Source organism: Nuphar pumila, chromosome 11 (genome assembly GCF_984573655.1).
Source record: "Nuphar pumila chromosome 11, dmNupPumi1.hap1.1, whole genome shotgun sequence".
NCBI classification, from domain to species: Eukaryota; Viridiplantae; Streptophyta; class Magnoliopsida; order Nymphaeales; family Nymphaeaceae; genus Nuphar; species Nuphar pumila.
The window spans coordinates 2,922,889-2,938,983 of record NC_143259.1 but is presented as its reverse complement, the minus strand read 5'-3'; the positions used below and the strand labels follow the sequence as shown (position 1 = coordinate 2,938,983).

The 16,095-nt window shown below is 39.8% G+C and overlaps 1 protein-coding gene and 1 pseudogene across 1 annotated transcript; both read left to right on the top strand.

The window, feature by feature from the left end:
- The first annotated feature begins 1,734 nt into the window (after positions 1–1,734).
- Positions 1,735–3,621, top strand: LOC149821637 (uncharacterized). Its single transcript, XM_089981097.1, has 2 exons — positions 1,735–2,744; positions 2,826–3,621. The coding sequence occupies exons 1-2, from the start codon at positions 1,769–1,771 to the stop codon at positions 3,485–3,487; spliced, it is 1,638 nt and encodes a 545-aa protein (XP_089837223.1). The 5' UTR covers positions 1,735–1,768; the 3' UTR covers positions 3,488–3,621.
- Positions 3,622–9,124: 5,503 nt separating this feature from the next.
- LOC149821636 (phosphatidylglycerophosphate phosphatase PTPMT2-like) lies at positions 9,125–13,357 on the top strand (annotated as a pseudogene).
- The last annotated feature ends 2,738 nt before the right edge of the window (positions 13,358–16,095 follow it).

The following is a 16,095-nucleotide window of genomic DNA, read 5'->3' as shown; positions in this document are numbered from 1 at the left end:
GAAAATATGAGGAGAATATCAGTAATTTTTTTAAATCATAAAAAAAAGCACAAAAGCTATGAATAGAGGCCTTTTTTTTTTCGTAAAAGCGTAAAGAAAAGGCTGGACATTTTCCATAACATGCTCCAAGAATAAAGCCATATGCACTACTCCCAACAATTCTCATCCTTTCTCTCAGTCTAAGTGGAAGAAAAGATGAGAAAGCAGTAAATAGATGAGCTACCAAACTTATTAAAATGTAGAAGATAAAGAATCAATGTAAGAATCTATGGATGAGTTTGAGGAATTTAAAAGTACCACCATGTTGATATCCCACAACAACAACAACAAGCATATTTATCTTTCTAATTCTATAAACCCCGAGTCCCTTTGGCTTGGTTGGATTGATGATTTCATTTAAATAAATGAAATGTATGGAATGGGATCAAATTTTAAATTAAGGAGATGGATTTAGAAACCAAAAAAAGGAAAGGAAAAATCCATTACTATGGTGCATTTTACTTTTGTGTGGGAGAAAAAAATTGAAGTGCCCAGAATATGAATTCCAAATTCAAGTCTGAGTAGTTCTTAAGCGCATCAAAAACACCCACAAGTAAACATTAAAGCTATCATTTTAATGTAAAGAAGTGAAAAGCATTCACACAGACTCTTCAACCCCACCCCCAAAAGCAAGAGTAGGCTTCCCAAAGCAGGAATCAATGACTAGGCCTCTCTACCAGCATGCCCTAGTTTGGCATAAAATTTACTTGGATGCCATTTGTGCATAAGAGTCCAGAATCATCCATACCAATATATTACCTTCATAAACATCACTAGATACCCCTTTTTATAACATCCCAAAATGAATATCAAAGCTTAGAGCCTAATGCTGATGAGTTGAGTTAATTGCATACCCACAAAGGTGGGAATGATTCCGGTTAAGTAAAGTTGCTCCTTATTCCTTAATTAACCATGGGTTTCTCAATCTTGTAGGCTCCTACAACGATATCAGAATGGACTTCAAAGCGTTGCTGAAACATCTCAATTTCTCTCCAGAAATATTTTATTCCTCTCAGAAATACGAAATTCTTTTCAATAATTTCAATAATGTGAGGCCTCCTAAAAGTAAAAAATTGGAATAACCTGTTCGGCAGTATCAATGAGTTAAAATGAGCAATATCTCAACTCATTGGTGTTTTCTTTTTTAGCGAAACTAACCTTAACAGATGTGATCCACATGACCCATTTAGTGGGATCGGTGTATAGATCACCAGTATTTTGACCAGTGAGCAACTTTTTTTTAGTGAAAATTTAAAGGTCTTAAATACACCAAAATTTTGCTACCTAAGAAAAGGTATTGTTTTATCATAATAACATGACCTAAAAGTTGATCCCTGATAAATTGATCAGCTGAATCCATGCGATGTCAAATTGAATTTAAACAACTTGCACCTATGAGTTTCACCAGACTTTTTATTAACACGTTTCATTATTACTTGATCACATTTCTTTATAACATTAAACCCTTAAGTTGCTTGAGGAATGTCTAATGGCACCAATACTTATTTTCCTTGTAAAGTTAAAGGGTAGATTGGGCATGGAAAATTTTTCAAACATGCAGATGACAGAGATTGGAATTTTGAATTGTGTGATGGATTGACCACCCAAGCTTTTCCCTTTGTTTTTTCCTATCCATATCCTTCCCCCTTAAGATTTCTTCATCTCCAATTACCCCCCACTTTCCTTTCCTTTTCTCTCTGCAACTCCAATCCCTCAAAGTTTCTGTTTCATGGCCGCCTCTTTCCAAACCACCCAACGGCTAGATTTCCCTCCCCATACACCAGACTTACCTGCCCAACGGTTTGTTTCAGAGACCCAACAGAACCAGAGTAGGTACTCTAGCTTCCTTCTCAAAGGTGCATTCATAGCCATAGTAACTGCACTGCTACCGTTTTGCCTCTCACAGCCACCTGAATTCACCAACCACACCATCTTCAACAGAGGGTGGGAGTTCCTGCGCCTGGTTTTGATCGGAGTTGCACTCTCCTACGGCCTCTTGAGCCGTCGCCGGGACAAAACAGAGAAGGAAATCCAGGCTCAGGTCGATTCGACGCAGAATTACGTATCGAAAATCCTTCATGTCTCGCCGGTTTTCGACAGCGAGATCGATAGCTCGCCCTACTCTGATACCAGTAAGGTTCAGACATGGAGCTCTCTGTATTCTCCTTGCGAGCCGATGGTCATGGTGGCCGACGAAGATCGCGACCGCCATGATAGACCTCTGTTCCTCCCTGTCAGGAGCTTGAAGTCTGGTCTGCCGGACTCAGATCCGATTGCTTCTGTTCATAGGGTTCCAGGTATTTCTAGGCAAAGCTATGTTCCTGTGTCTGCAAATGCGCGAACTAGTGACGGTATCAGAAATGAAAAACGAGGAATTGGGGTGTCTAGTTTGGATGACAATCCTAAGAAAAATGTGGTTTTGCCTTCCCCAATTCCATGGCGATCAAGGTCAGGAAGGTTAGAGTTGAAGGGAGATATAGGCCTTCCTCCTGTAGGCACTATGCCATCCTCTGTTTCTGAGTCTGAGAGATTCGAAGCTACCGCATTCAGCTCACCGATTCCCTGGTCGTCTAGGCCAAACTCCTCGTCGACTCCTTCCCCGTCGGTTTCGCCTTCGCATTCTGTTTCACCAACACCAAGGCCTGCTTCAGTTCCAAAAACTGCAGACAACTCTGTGCGCGCCACTGTTTCTGCTCCCATGGATGGTATGTCTTCCTCTGTTAATGAATTTACTACCGAGAACAAAAGTCTGCATAGAAACTTGATGCATTCAGCATCATTTGAAGGTTCCCCAGTTGCAAAATCCGTAAGAACGTTTAGAAAATCCGAGAGTTCGAATTCCAGAAGCAGAGACGATAATGGCGCTGGAGATGAGAGAAGAGAGAGAAGCAGCAGGAGAGAGTCTGAACCAAGGAAGGTGGATAACTCTGTAAGAAAGAATAGAGACTGTGAGTATGTAATGGTAGACAAGGCACAGAGGCAAAATAAGGAAATTAAGAGTGAAGCAAGAACAGAGTCTTCGGTTGCAGGGAAAACAGAGAAGAAAAACAGAGAGGCAGAAGTGATGGTAGAGAAAAACCTGAGGAAATCCAATTTCCAGCCCCCACCGCCGCCTCCGATAGAACTGTATGAAGAGTACCAGAGAAACTGGAGGAAGGCAAAAGAAAAGATCGATGAACTGAAGGCACGAGTCGAAGAAGTAGCAGACACTGATGATGACGAAGAGGAGGAGGAAGAGGAGGGAAAGAATGAAAATAACAAACATGCTCATACTGAAGCTGTTAGATCAAAGCCTGTAGCAGAGACCGAGATCGACGCCGATGAAGTTGATAAGAAGGCCGATGAGTTCATAGCTAAGTTCAGAGAACAGATCAGACTTCAGAGGATAGACTCTATCAAGAGAGCTAGTGGTCAGAACAAAATGACCAGATCAACTTCAACTACATGACACTCATAAACAGATGCAATGGAATTGCATTCTTCTTTGGTTATACTCAGTTGATTGTCAAAATGTTCCACAACAATCTTGAATTATTCAAGAATCATCTAATTAATAGCAAAAATGTAGACAGTTAAGAATTGTAGGATTGTGCCCTTGAAGCTTGAACTGCTGCTATGTTTCATTTCTCCTTTTACTTTATTTTTGTTGAATTTATGAACTTTAGTTGTATGACCTTGCAATTCTTATAAGGCCTCTTCTCATATTTAAAACCAGTTTTTAGAGGTTTTTACTGTCTTAACTTCCCTGCATGAAGAGTGTGTGGTAGTCTTCTGGATTCTTGTTTCACAGCCAGAAAAATATCCTTTGGCAGTGGAATGGTGGTAGTGTGGGCAGATATCTTTGTCCAAATGCTATCATTTGCAGCTTATGAACTGGTGAAAGTGACCATGATATTGTTTATCAGATCAGCCATCTTTCAAAAGTGTGCTTTTTGTGCCATTTAGCTGTATTAGACATATCCGTTTCGGTGCATCCTTTGCTTGGAAGCTTCGGCTCTGTTTGGGAATGCGTAGTTGGTGAGTATTGGTAGGCATTTGCGGAATCTCCAACATCCACCAATGTGTGGGAGCTTGGATATGATAAATCTCAATATGGGATGCAATTTGGTAGCCTCAAGGTCCTCTCTCTTTTTATCTCCCTTCTCAACTTCCCTTTAGTTTGCATTGGCTGTTTGGGAGCTGATAGTTGCCAAAAATGCAAACTCCAGCTGGTCGCCAAATACAATCTCCCAAACAGCCATGAGACTTGCAAATTCCAAGGCTCCCCAATTCTGGATTTGGCATAGCTAAGATTTGGTTTTTTAGTGCCAAATGCATACTCTCAATGTGAGCCTTGAAATTGGGAAATAACATGCCATATTGGAACTCACAATTGAGCCACCACCAAAGTCCAAAACCATATCATACATCATAATTACGATAGAGACATGAATGTGTCTACATACTGCTTGGTTTTATTTTTTTACTTTTTTTTAAAGATGAAATTTATGAGTTCCGTTGCAAACATGGATAATCTTCCTTCCTTGAGTTTTGCCTTTTAAGTGGCGTTTGTTTCAGCTCAAAACGAGAGAAAGAGGCCCATTTTCTTGAGAATTTCACTCCACAAGAAATGGAACAAGAAACTACCAAATAGGTCTATTTTTTTTTTTTTTTTTGCGCATACCAGTAGAATTGGAAATATGAGCAAAAGAAAAAGAGGCATGAAGCCAAAGTTGGGATCTCATTGTGGGACACACACTTCCACGCAACTCTGCGTTCTGTTGAGCCAGCGTGCAACAAACGCGTTTGGATTTCTTTCTTCTTTTTAGGGGTCTCAACGGGTGGGGTTTGACCCGGACTAGACCCGCACCAAACCCTGTAGGGTCAGGATTTGGTGATAAATAAGAAGGTTTGATTAGAATCCAGGTCCGAATCGAAGGGTCCGATTAATATATGAAGCCCAGTATGGTTTGTAAAATTCATACCAGACACAGGCTCTTTTTGACTAAGATCCACAAATTTTTAATATAAAAAAGATTAAAAATCATTTACAAGGTATGGTCGGGGTCTCTGGTTCATGTAATCCTTATAAAATCTGGGTACTTTTTTTCTTATGGTGGGTCTAATTGAACCTGAGTTTAGACCCGATTATATCATCTCAAATTAGGTCTGGGTATGGTTGTACCTGGATCCAAACCAAACCCCACCCGTTACACCTTTACTTTTATAGGTTGCTTTAATGAGACAGAAAATTGAGGCTAACCAAAGGAAATGGATATCTTTTTATCACGAGGAACCCTAACGGCCCCGGACCCCTAGGAGGCATGTCAATATGTCATCGTTAATATTACAGATGGCAGGGGACAAGCTCTCCAGCCCCACCCTGTTTCAAAATCCTGCCCTCCATCCCCGGTCCAAACGGGGCAAGGTGGGGCGGGGCCCCATTTTCCTTCGATCCATTGTCATCCGTAAAGAAGGATCGGTAACAGGCAGGGATCAGGATGGGGACGGGGCGGGGTGGGAGAAAGCGTAACTCCATTCCCGCACCGGTTTTGATTTTAACCTCCATCCCCATTTCATGTCCTCCATCCCCGATCCAAATAAGGCAAGGTGGGGTGGGGCCCTGTTTCCCCGTTCCACTGCCATCCCTAGTTAATATTGATAGAATAATAGAAATATATGCCAATGAATATACTGTATGCATATGGATGTTGACTGGACCAGGTTTTTATCCAACTTGGACAGGGTCCAATTGTTAAGAGAAAATCTGGACTTATCTAGTAGTTTCAAAAGGATTAGTGGAGCGATTTATTTAGGATAGAAACTCACTCAAACCTCGATCTGGTTGGGGCAGGGACCGTACTATCCAATAGAAAGACATGGTTGCAGGCATTATCTACTCAATCTTAACCATCTAGATGTATTTGTCATCTTCGTTTTATTAGATCACATGCTTTGGATTTTGCTTTGAACTTTTACTCTTTTTTTTGGGGATGAAAGTTTTAGTGGTTTATGTGCTATTGATTTTTATATTCATTTAAAAACTTGTTTGTACACTAAAAACACTTGATCTAACGCATGTTTTCTACTAAAATGACCATGGTGATCACATCTACACGGTTAAATTCACAAAATATCAAATGCAAAACATTAGAAAAGCAATGAGGCAAGTAGACAGTATAGTACCCTTGATGGTAACAAAGTATATATACCCATATAAGGAATGTATTTGCTACTGATGAAGGTAAGGAACTAATGAGCTAGAAATCATAGGTGCAAGTAGTAGTCGTAGTCCTATTGACTCAATATAACTGCATGGAGCATGGTTTGTTTGTTCAGGATCAAGATCGTGCTTTATCTTATGTAAAAATGTGAACTTTTGAGTTATGAAATTTTGGCATATTGTGGACTGTTGAATTTTGTACCTCTTTAAAAACCTAATTACTTGTTATAATCACATGATTCAAACCAAGTTTTCTACTAAACAAACCATGTAAATTGCATCCGTAACATTTGTCTACAAAAAAATTTGAAGAAAAGAGATATTTTTACTTATTAATTGCATACCTTCATTAGTAGCCAATATTCACCTATATATATATATATACAGAGAGAGAGAAAGAGAGAGAGAGAGAGAGTAATGCATTCCTTAAGCCCCCTTTTTAATTAGATCTCATTAGGCCCCTTCAAAAATCATAGTTTTAAGTATTTTTTATCACGTCTAATATCTTAGATGTGATCGATAGGTTTTGTTTAGTGGGAACTGGCTTTTGGATTTTGCCTAAATTTGACCTGTATACAGGTTTTTCCGATGATCCAAAATGAATGGCTATGAAGGTACCAGTTTTTTTTCATCATAAAAATATCTTTTTGTGTAAAAAACATGATCCAAGGGCCGATTCCCACTAAATTGAGCATGCTAAACACGTTTAAAAGTTCAGATCTATCATAAAACACTTAAAAGCTATGGAGTGGAACAAGGCAGAAGAGAAATGAGGCCTAATATGTAGTTCTCATATATATAATAAGGGGTAGGTGCATGACGCTTTTTTGTGCCTACTAAGCTTTGGAAAGATTGTTTCTATTTTTTTCTAAAATCTGATCGTACAAATGTGATCTACTTGATTTTGTGGGAATCAACTTTTGGATCTTTCAAAAAATAATCAATGCTTAAAATCATTTTTCTAAAAAAAAAACATGATCCAAGTGTGGTTTTCTAGTAAATTGATCATGCAGAACACATATGTAGGGTCAGATTTTAAAAAACAACCTGAACACACCTATCCAAGCTCGATAGGCAAGCCGTAGGCACAAAAAGGGTCAGGCACCTACTCTTTTTCTCGTTTTTTTCTTTTTTTCTCATACTTTGTGTATCCAAAGTTCTACAATGTGATCTACATAATTTACTTAGTGCAATTTGTATCGTGCAATTACAATACCTATTTGGGGTTTTCAAGAGCTTCAAAAATCAATGGCCTATAATGCACAAAAAAATCTTATAATTAAAAAAATGGGTTTTTGCCCAAAAACTATTTGATTAAATGCATGTAAATGAACCATGTCCAACATGCATTTGGGAGTCAAATGAACGAAAGTAGCTTGAACATATTGCAACTTACTCTCTAACAGAAAAATCATGGTTGTGAGTTTTACTACTCACTCTAGCCCCCACAAATAAGTTGAACATGATTAACTGAAAATCGCACTTTAGATTGAGTAGTTCTGATGTGAGACATGATTTTGCCAATCATGAAATTTTAGTGCATTCTGCCCTCAATTGATAGCTCTCAACGGTTAAATGATTCAATATATGTGTTTTATTTGGTGAAATGCACGATAGATCACATCAATGAGCGTGTACCAGGAAGTGGATCCTAAGCTACTTTTGGGATCCAGATCCTACAATAACTTTGGCAATAACCTTAGAGCGAGAGAGAGAGAGAGAGAGAGATAGAGAGAGATGGTAGTGCCCCCACATCACACTTGACTTTTAAGGGGTAGGGGGCAGAAGTCTAAAACCCCACCAAGTGAATGTTTTTCCAGTGGAATGGAATTTGTTCCCAACTGCACAACTGCACATGTTGATGCTCCCCTCACTTGAGGGAATAAGATATAGCTGTGGCCCCCCAACACCTTATCAGAGCAACATGTGCAAAATACTAGTGTAGGCAGTTCAGGAGCATGATTCTGTTGGGAAAAAACCTGGCTTTTCTGACAAGTCTGAATCGATGGAGACAATACAACGATAACAGTGAAAGAAAATACAAAACCAAAAACACGTAAAGATTTACGTGGTTCCCTCAAGATGAGGTACGTTCACGGCGACCGACAGGCCAACACTTTCCACTATCTTCAAACAAAGATTACAAAGTAGCCAAAAGGCATACACCTTACAAACATACTAAGGTGTAACAAAATGAACAAAGAGGATGTACCTCACTGAAGAACAAAGAACAAACAACGAATGATCTGAAGAACTAGCTCCACGAGGTTGTCCTGAAAGAAGTGTAACAACACTTCTTGCTTTGTTCTCTCCACACTCTTTCGGTGTTCTAAAAGAGTTTTTCTCTCTCTTCTATTTTTTTGCTCTGCTGCGCTACTCTCTAATCTCTCTCATACATCCCTTAAATAGAGGACGAGACCCACATTTAATGTGGAAGACTAAACGTCTTGCACCACTTACGATGCGCCTAAAGCGCCTTATCACAAATTGCTATGCAGCGATACCACAAATCGTCATCCGGCTGAAGCACATAATGCTAATCACAAATCGCTATGCAGTTGAAGGCACTCACCACAAATCGTCATCAACAAATCGCTGAACCTCAAACTCTAAACAATTGAATCGTCATTCAGCTAAGAGGACTTCTACAAATCGCTATCCAGCGAATACTCCAAATCATCCTTGAGAAGTTCAAGCGTCGTGCTTAGAATTTTGCAGCGATACAGAATGTGCAACGAACCAATGGAACCCACAAAGGAGGGAAACCCAACAATTTTCTCCCTTCCCGACTTTAATTTGGAGGTTGTTCAAACATGTGGTGATAGGAAGCCATAATTTTGAGGAGTTTCAAATTCAGAAAGTTTTCCTTCCTTAGCCGGAAGCATGTACATCGAAGAACTGGAGGAAGAGAATGTGCTGGATCATTGTGATGGCAAGCCAGTATTGTACATTTCAAATAATGTGATTAGTCAATCAAGTGCCAAAAGGGTCTTGATTGGAGCCGGAGCTCGTGTTTTGTTCTATCCAACTCTCCTGTATAACATCTTCTGAAATAAGATTCAACCAGAGTTCCGTTGGTGGGACAAGGTTAATGAGGTTTGTCTTCAAAAGAAACTCTTTTTTTTTTCTTTGAGCAATTTAAGTGTATGATAGCTACAGTGTTTCCTTGTTAACATTCTAATTATGCATGCATAAGTACCATTGCTAACATATAAATACATTTTTTTTGCCTTTTATTCATGTGCTGCATTATCTTAGTTTACAATAAAGATTTGGTTTGTAGCATTACTTGAAAAGTAGAATCACTTTCCTCACCTGTGAGAGAGAAAATAATTATTGAGATTAATAATTTTGTATGTTAAAGGTTTGTGCTGTTCGTAGAGATTCTACCGTCCATTAGTTGTCATTGGAATTGGTAATTGCCAATGCAGCTTTTCATAGTGATCTAGCACTTATTCTCTGAAGCTATGGAGGTGATGTAAGGGGTTATGTCTAGGAAACAGTGTAACTATTTATTCATTATTAGATATTTTAATGTGAGACTCCCATTTCCAAAACTAGAATTTCCTAGTATCCATTCCTCTGTTACACTCCTTTTTCTTCAGCTTGTCTATGTAAATTCAAGGTCTGCTCTGAGAAAATATTTTCTTGTGAGTCGTCTTTTTAAAATCATTGCCATTTATAAATTCAAGATCTCCTTTGAGGAAAACATCATCCTGTGAATGCTCTTTACAAAATCATAGTCACCAATCTTGAAGGCATTTTCTAATTTGGTCATATTTTTTGTTGTTCATAATTGATCTTCGTTGTCTAATGTTGCAACATTATCATGACTATAAAAATATTTTTCCTTTGTTCTTTGCTGCTTTCCAGTTTTTGTCACTTTTCTATGTTCTTAAGATTTTCTTGATACAGTGGAAGAAATACAAACAGATTGAAAATTATGTGAAAAACTGCAGCCTTTTAATGTACATGGCTATGTTTCAAGTGTTAAACATATGTCCTAAGAAAAAAGTATGCTTGAAAGTTGAAATGTATAGTTAGGAGAATGGACTTATTCTCAAGTTATTTGTCTTTGCAGATAGTTGTTGATCGTATGACAGTGTGAAAGGGACAGAACTTTGTTATGATCAGCTGCTTTTAATATTATCATTTATCAATTTGGATGTTATGTATTCCTTAGTAATTATATTGCATTATCCCTCATCTAAGGCCAGATTCTTATTGCTTACTGCACCTGATTTTTGTCTACCTGCTGCTAATAGTTCAAATTTCAGTTTGTACTTTTAGGTGCTGTTCCATTTCCTAAGGATGTTCCTCGCTTAAAGCAACTGGGTGTTCAGGGAGTGATCACAGTCAATGAGCCTTATGAAACCCTGGTTTCTACTTCCTTGTATCAAGTGAGTTTAGCTTATTCCACACAATGCCATCTGTCTTCATGTGAATTAATAAGTATTCATATTCCGTCTTCTCATAAATGCTTTTACTCATTTGGGTTTTCAAATGTGTGTTAGTTATGTTCTGCCATCTTATATCATGTTTCATTGCTTGGAGTTAATTTGTGTTTTTCCTAATTAGTTTCTATGTACTTCAAATTTCAGATTCATGGCATTGACCACCTAATGATTCCTACAAGAGATTATTTATTTGCTCCATCTTTTTCTGACATACGCCAAGCTGTGGACTTCATTCATAGTAAGTTGTTCTTCTATCTGTATTGCTTTTATCTTTATAACTTTTGGTTGGTGATACATGTCCATCTGTCTGTTGTCTTCTTTGCATATAACAGATTTTCCAGCAAATCAACACCACGTTTCTTTGCATTACAATTAAAACCAACTAATAAAGAATAACCACTTTGAAGAATTGTCGACTGTGGCTGCATCTTTATCGGGCTCCTCTTATCAATTTGCAATGCTGCATTAAAGTTGTAAAAGTGAACTTTTAATTTCTTGGCTGAGTACTAGTTATGTTTCCTAAGGCACCTTGTATTGTAGCCTACTAAATTTCTTGAGATTATCTTTGAGATCCTTGTGTGTGCCTTAGTTATTCAGATGTGGCCAAGCTATCCTTATACCCCTTTGTGATCCAAAAGTTAGTTTTCACTTAACTTGAAATGGTGATCTATGTGACATGAATACTCCATTTTTAACTCCTGTTTGTATTCCCTTATATGTTTAACATGTTTTTTTTTAAAAAGCCCACATGGATTAATATCACTATTTTTCAAAAAATACAGTTGAAATATCATAATATTATTGTAATATTTGTTGCTTTTTAAATTCAGTTTTCTGAACAAATTTGTTGATTTTTAAAATTTTGTTTTATTCTTATTTATTTAAAAAACCCACAAGTTTTTTAGGAAAAACAGGTTAAATTTTCCAATAAAATATACCTCATCGATATTGCTGAAACCAATATTGGTAACTATTCTTCCCGAGTATAGATGTTAACCTTTTAAAGAATCACACGTTGTTTTCTCTTTCTTGGGAATATTTAGGGGATATGTTTTTTTGGGAAAAAAATAGTTTTCTTTTTGGCTAATTTCATGATCATTCAGAACATTGAAAAATGTGGGCGATATCGAAACACATCTTGGTGTCTATCATACCTTGCCTTGTCGTTGTTTTGGCATTCACTAAATCCCCACCAAGGAACTTGGCTACATGTACTTAAGGGTATTACAAAAGATTAAATATGTGTGGCCAACCAAACTCTTAAGTAAAAATTTTCACTCACTGCCTTGTCATCAATTTATCTGCTCTAATCACCTAAAGAAACTAGTATTGCTGAAGCTTTTTACATGGAGTGAAATTTAAATCTTTCCCATCCCATAGAGACGCAACTTCTATCTTTGTGATTTTAACTCCATCTTTTTACTGCTCTTGCCATGAAGAGAATGCATCTCGTGGAAAAATGACATATGTCCACTGTAAAGCTGGTCGGGGGCGAAGTACCACCATTGTTCTATGTTACCTGGTCTGTGACATGAAGTTTCTAGATTTTGTTTAGAAAAAATGGAATGAAAACATATGAAAATGTGCAGTCAAGCAGGCCTCGGGTTCTTTTAGCTGCTTGCCAGTGGCAGATACTCATTTTGCTATCTTCATAAAAAATGAGTTAAGAGTTAGAAACCGATAGATATGTAGTCCAACCAGGCTCTGAGTCCTTACCTGACTCTAGGCTCAGGCTATTAGCAAGTCTTGTTTGACTTATAATCTGTCACATGGGTGCGGGTGTGGGGGTGCGGCACTTTCAAAAAACTTGGGTGCATGCAGGGGGTGTGACAAATATATATATATATATATATATATATATATATATATATATATATATATAAAGTTCAAAAGTTGAACATAAATGACCCTGGATGCGTTGACCGCATCGGGTGCCGCACCCGCATGTGCACCCGCATCGCATCACGTCGACGTGGGTGCGGCACCCAGTTGGCCGAGTCCCTGGGACATAGCTTATAATTGTTCTCAATGTCTACCAAGTTTGGAACTTATGGCCCTGCTTGCCCCCGTTTTTGGCCTTGTTGGATTTGTGTTTTATGTTGTTGGCTTTGATATGAAATGTTAGCAGGCCATGATTTTTGGATAATATTGTATTTAGTGGCAAAGTGGTTATGTCAGGCCCTCTTTGTCATTCCATTCACTGTTATGTTGATTGCAGGCTGTCCAGGAATATTACAAGATGATGATGATGATGATGATAGAGAAGAGAAATCCTCACGACCAGCTGACAGTTCCTTCTACAAATTCACTTCAAGTTGTACCAAAGATCCCAGCCAGTCGAGCCATACTGGTGGATGATGGGTCGATAGTCATGGTCACAGAATCTGACCTCGACGGTTACAATGACAGCAGTGGTGGTTCCACTGGAATAGTTGGGAATGACATGTGCGCAGATGTGAGCTTTGTGTGCAGAGTTCAGTTTGCCGGTCAAGCAGCACTGGAGAGTCTCTCCTTCATGTGGCTATGGAGTCACTCAGGAGCTAAGCTAGGTTTGCGAAAGTTGCCACGGGCAAGCTCGATCAAGGGAATAGGGGGTAGTTGCTCAGGTGGTGGGGTTGAACAGCTGGGTGGAATGGGTGTGGACATTCCCGTCTACTGAAGAGGGTTATGGTTTCCTTTAAACAACCCTGTGTTTTTTTCAGGGCGCCAAATAAAACTGGCGGTTTGGTCACTATGTTTCAAGTTGTGTTGGTTCTAGTGAAGCTCTTCGAATGGGTTCGCCTTTCCTAACGTTATTTTCCAATTTTCCTTTTGCACTTGAAGGATAAAGGATGTGTTTTATGTGTAAATGATAGGTTTTGGTATTTGGTATGTTGTTGGGAAAACAATAATGGACGGTTGAAAAGTGGGGTTTGGTTGTAAGTGGATGATGTTTGGTGATGATAATTTAATGTGGTCTGTTGGTTGTTGGTGGTTGCCTTGCAAATGAGTGTTTACCTGTAGGAGCCAGCTTTCTCATGGATGAGAATTGCTCTCTCTCTCTCTCTCTCTCTCTCTCTCAAAATCGGTTCTTTCTGGGTTTCGACCTGCCAATCGCCTGTATTGCCAATGTCGTTCACCGAAAAATCCTTCATGCGGTCTTCAGTGGGTCTTTCTTCGTCAACAGCTTTTTTCGGTGGTAGCTCCCGCTTGTCGGGTGTTCTCTTCGGTTCCTACTCCTCTCAGCCGCCATCTCTATCTCGGATTGATGCTCTCAAGTGCATTGAAATTTTTACAGTCGATGATTGCTTTTTTGAAAAGTCGTTTTCTCTTCTTTAGTCTCTCAATGCTCATGGTTTGCAAGGGATCTCTTAGCGTCCTCAATCTTCTTTGCATTTATGTCTTGTCGCCTCTTCTCGAGGTGCTTTGGCGGCTCATGGTGTGGTTGGTGGTATTATCGATTTTCATTTGCTTTGGTATCCGCCCTCGCTCTTTTTTTCGCTCTGGAGGTTTCTTGGTTATCGCTCCTCTCAGCCGCTAAGAGTCTATGTGGTTGGCGTTCTCGAGGCTTTTGGGTTCTCGCCTTTTGATGATGGCTCTCCTGCTCAGCAGCCTACCACCTGCTCGCTCTCTTAGGCTTAAGTCTTCTTATTTCCCTCTCTTAGAGCCGTTGGGCCATCATTAGCCCATGCTCTCCTCCAGGCCTCCATTTTGCAAGGTTTTTCGATTGCTTCTGGAGTCGTGTGCAACCTTCGTAAGTCTCAATGTTGGGATTCACTCCTAATCCTTTTTCCATGCAGGTCTTTTGATGGCCCAGTTCATGTGATGATTTTCAATACCATTACCTGTCACGCCTCCAATAGCATGGTGATCACCATGCAGGTTCTTCTTCGCCCCCCTTTGCAGTTTTTGTATTTTGTTGCCCCTTCTTCATTTATGTCGGTCGATCAAGGTTCACCTTACGAGCCCGACATTGCTTCCTCTAGCGTTTCTTTCCCTGTGGGTGCTCACCCACCTATACGGCTCAGTCATCCTTACTCTCCTCTGGGCATCGACGTGGATGACGTTGCCCGACTGCTCGAAGTCTCTCTTCCTCAGCTGCAGCTCATTCATATTTTTGACGTCATGCTAGTTTTTGTTGTTGCGATCTCTGACCTTCTGCCTTCCTATGTGGCTCTCCAAGCGGAGACCATTCTTGGTTGCTCATCTGCCTCTTCATCCTCTTCACCAAGTGTTGGAGTTGTTTCCTTCCTGAGGGGCTACTGTTCTGCCCGTCGTGGGCACTGTCACTTCCTGCAATGCTCGGCCTCCCTTGCTGATTATTCGCTTAGGCATTTTGCGAGAGCTCGCACCCCTCAGAGTTTTGTTGGCTTCCAGCTATGAAGGTGTTTTGTTGGAATATCATAGGACTGAACTGTCCTGACAAGCGTTTGTTCTTGGCAAGCTGAATTTGCCAAGAAAAACCAGATTTCATTGCCCTATGCGAAACCAAAATGGCTACGGTTTCTCGCTCTATTGTTTTCAAAATTTGGAGAGGGGCCGATTTCTTTTTTAAGCTCGCAGTCCACTACACCGGTGGCCTTCTTATCCTCGGTAAGCCTTCTCTGGGTATCTCCCAAGTTGAAGAAGGCATGTTCTCCCTATCGTTTGCCCTCCCCTTGAAAGCAGGGGTCTCCCATGTTGTGGTCATTTTTGTCTACGGTCTCAACTGTCCCCACCTTCGCTCTACTTTTTAGACTGATTTGAGCAGGGTTCTTGGTTCTTTTGGGGAGTTGTACTTTCTTATAGGGGACTTTAATTGTTTGTTGTCCATCCATGATTCCAACCTTCCCGTTTCTCCATCAGCATCTATGCATGGTTTTAAGGATTTTGTCAAACTGCACCAGCTCTACCCTGTTCCTCTCGTCGGTGACGCTTTCTCGTGGTCTAATAGATAATCTCGTCCATGTTGCAGACTGCTAGACCATGTGCTCGTCTCCCCAGATCTTTTGGTGATCCTTCCCGATATCACCTGCTTTTTTCTTCTTCCTTCTGTCTCTGACCATAGTCAAGTCATTACTCGTTGGGGGGAAGGGTTTTCCTCTACTAGGTCTTTCATCTTTGAACATTGGTAGCTGAAGGAGACAGATTTCGAATATGTGGTCTTCCATTCATGGAACAGTTCTTTCAATGTGGTTAGAGTTGTCGCTCGTTGCCTTGTGAAGCTCTTCCGCCTGTCTCGCGACATAAAAGCTTGGCTTCGATCTAATAGCATCAGCAAATTTCAGCAACTAGATGCCTGGGAACAAGAGTTGTTTGTCGTTCATCACTCTTTGTCTTTCTTGGACTCCCTTTTTTATTCCTCTATTCAAAGCTTAAAAGCCAGATCGGCTGAGCTTTCTCTACTTTTGCAATCCTGGCGGATCAAGAATGAAATTC